We start from the raw sequence: 1,431 nt of genomic DNA, 5'->3' as shown, positions 1-1,431 counted from the left end.
CTTTATACGTTTGATCACCGCTCTCGCGGTTTCTCCAATATAGAATTTGCCACAATAACAAGGGATTTTATATACTCCCAGATCACTGAGGGGTGCTTTTTTTGTCCTGAGGGTTACTTAGTAGTTGTCCTGCTTTCCCAAGTGATGTAAATATGGTTTGGATATCATCCTAATATCCAGTACAGCACATGCGGAGTTTTAATTGGGTAAGAAGAAGCGTGCTTGAAAACTTTTTTGTGACACAATATCCGCAAAGTGCTTTTCTTATATTATTGAGTGGAAGCTTCTAATGTGTCCCCTAAGAGTTTACATTTTTCTTACACCTTCTCTATTCCTTTACACACCCTCCACACACTTACTTGGTGGTGGAAGGGGGACCTACATTTTAAGGTGGGTTCCGAACCACCAAGAGCAACAGCCTTAAGTACTTAGAGAAACCTTTTTCTCTAGAGGTACCGGTCCCAAGACTCTCCGGAGATGAACAACTCCCTTGCTAGGCTAGTGTTCACCGCATGGGCCATCGAGACTCTTCCAGAGTGCGAGGCGGGAATCGAACCCGCAAGCCGAAGGAGTGGGTCCAAAGCCTACGCTTTAGCCCCCACGACCATCGTCCCACTACTGCTTTTCTTATATTATCTCCTTGCATTTCGTGACGTATTCAGATTCCCTTACAAATTTCAGGCCCACGATTATGAATTTCTGTGGGGTCATAGACACCCATATTTCCACTGGGTATATTAAAGTATTCGTAAAATAGCCAGACAGTCACAGGGAAATTTAGTGCACTCAAAGCCCACTGTCCAAGAATGAGCAGTGTTATGAGTAAGAGTGAATGTACTACTAGTTTTGGCATAACCCACTGCAAGAAATTATTATTTGCATCAGTTTTTAAAAATAAAAGATCAAATACAGATGCTTTAAAAATAAATATAGCAAGTTAAAATTCTTACCACGTTCAGTCTTGAGCAACATTGTTGCGCATTTAGGTAATCACACTCTAAATCGGAGAGCGTAATTAACTGTTTACATTAAACTAGATTAAAGAAAATACAAAATATCGAAATTGTATAATCATGAATGTGTGAAACTACTATCAATAAAAAATTCGATTTCTTTCTTATTCATTTCAAAATTGTCGAATTTATAAGATAAATATTTTCATTCTTTCATTTTTAAATATTTAATCATTCAAGCTATAATTATTCAATACTGACAAAGAAAAAGATGTTTGTTGAGAAAAAGTTTAATAACACATTACCTTAAATTACTCCAGCCATAATTCGATTTTTATTTTAAAAAAATATATATGGTCATGCCATATTGGGAATCTATTCACTCAAAGTGTTATCCCCGGAACTTCGTTCTACCTTTACAAATATTGTTTCCAAATAAAGAGCAGAAAACATATACAAAGGACCCCGAACACATCTA

At 36.9% G+C, this 1,431-nt stretch overlaps 2 protein-coding genes across 2 annotated transcripts in view; both read right to left on the bottom strand.

Annotated features, from left to right (window-relative positions):
- Positions 1-1,431, bottom strand: part of LOC117178073 — a 95,000-nt gene that overhangs the window by 83,574 nt on the left and 9,995 nt on the right. The window lies entirely within an intron of this gene.
- Positions 659-1,277, bottom strand: LOC117178688 (protein cornichon homolog 4-like). The gene is made up of 3 exons (XM_033370116.1): positions 1,269-1,277; positions 951-1,019; positions 659-859 (listed from the first exon to the last, which is right to left on the bottom strand). Exons 1-3 carry the CDS (start codon positions 1,275-1,277, stop codon positions 659-661), a joined length of 279 nt encoding a protein of 92 aa, XP_033226007.1.

This window comes from Belonocnema kinseyi, chromosome 8 (assembly GCF_010883055.1).
Source record: "Belonocnema kinseyi isolate 2016_QV_RU_SX_M_011 chromosome 8, B_treatae_v1, whole genome shotgun sequence".
NCBI lineage: Eukaryota > Metazoa > Arthropoda > Insecta > Hymenoptera > Cynipidae > Belonocnema > Belonocnema kinseyi.
This window is presented reverse-complemented; position numbering and strand designations above follow the sequence as displayed.